This window comes from Vombatus ursinus, unplaced genomic scaffold, assembly GCF_900497805.2.
Source record: "Vombatus ursinus unplaced genomic scaffold, bare-nosed wombat genome assembly UNPS02014799.1, whole genome shotgun sequence".
NCBI classification, from domain to species: domain Eukaryota; kingdom Metazoa; phylum Chordata; class Mammalia; order Diprotodontia; family Vombatidae; genus Vombatus; species Vombatus ursinus.
The window spans coordinates 29,172,636-29,173,575 of NW_020954577.1; the positions used below are offsets into that span (position 1 = coordinate 29,172,636).

The 940-nt window shown below is 39.9% G+C and overlaps 1 protein-coding gene across 1 annotated transcript in view; it reads right to left on the minus strand.

Annotated features, from left to right (window-relative positions):
• Positions 1-676: 676 nt before the first annotated feature.
• The window catches only part of LOC114050605 (collagen alpha-4(VI) chain-like), a 168,818-nt gene continuing 168,554 nt past the window's right edge, over positions 677-940 (minus strand). The window contains exon 40 of the mRNA XM_027872430.1: positions 677-933. Within this exon, the coding sequence (XP_027728231.1) occupies positions 761-933 (173 nt within the window). The 3' untranslated portion in view covers positions 677-760. The remainder of the gene's footprint in view (positions 934-940) is intronic.

Sequence of the window (940 nt, forward strand, 5' to 3'; positions counted from 1 at the left end):
ATATTTTCTAACTCATCTTCTAATGAGGCTGAACTGCTTGGAATAGTTTTATTTATTTTCCTTTAGTTTTCTGGGGTATGTCTATGTATATGAAACGTGCAATTTTTTAGATATCAAGTGTCTTTTTTCACTGCTTTTTATGCATTTTAATTCATATATCCATTTCTGCAAGGACTAAATCAGCAGGACCAATAAACAGCAGTAAAGTCTAGTGGTGAGCGGTGAATGGGAAGGTAAAGGACCCAAATTACAGTTCCAGCTCTTCTGCTTACAAGGTGTTTGACCTTGGGCAAGTCATTTAGGCAAAGCCTGGTTTCTGTGCCTATAAAATGGACCTAAAAAATGCATGCCCTGCCTCTCTCATAGGGCTGTTTTGATGAGGAAATAAGAATGACTGCTTTATTTTGTATTATAACGATTAATGTTTGTTTCATATCTGCCTCCTAGACTTCAGGCTCAGCGAGAGCAGGGGTAAGACCTTCTCTAAACTTAAATCTTCTCTTAGCACCTAAGTCAGTGTTTGTGCGTACACTGAATGTTTTGTGAATTGAACATATATAAATGTGCTTCAGGAACTTTAAATTGCTCAAACAAATATGAGGAGTTATTAGACAAGTACACCTTTCTGTATTTTTTTCACTTAAATACAACAGATATTTATTTAGAAACCCATCCTCATACACTGACTTCATTTGAAACCTGCCGTTTGAATTTCAGTAGCCTCTGCCCAGCATTGAGGACTTGGATGGCTCTCTCATGTCTAGGCTAACAGGACACACCGGGACTCACAGTCTTGCCTGGTTTCAAATCGGTTTTGGTTGCCACCACAACCACCAAACCAGAACTTCTGGCAGGTGCGCTGGTCCCGATGATAGAACCACTTCAAGACATAACCACGGCACATCCCAGCATCCTTAGCCATGGAACAAGGATCTGGCAT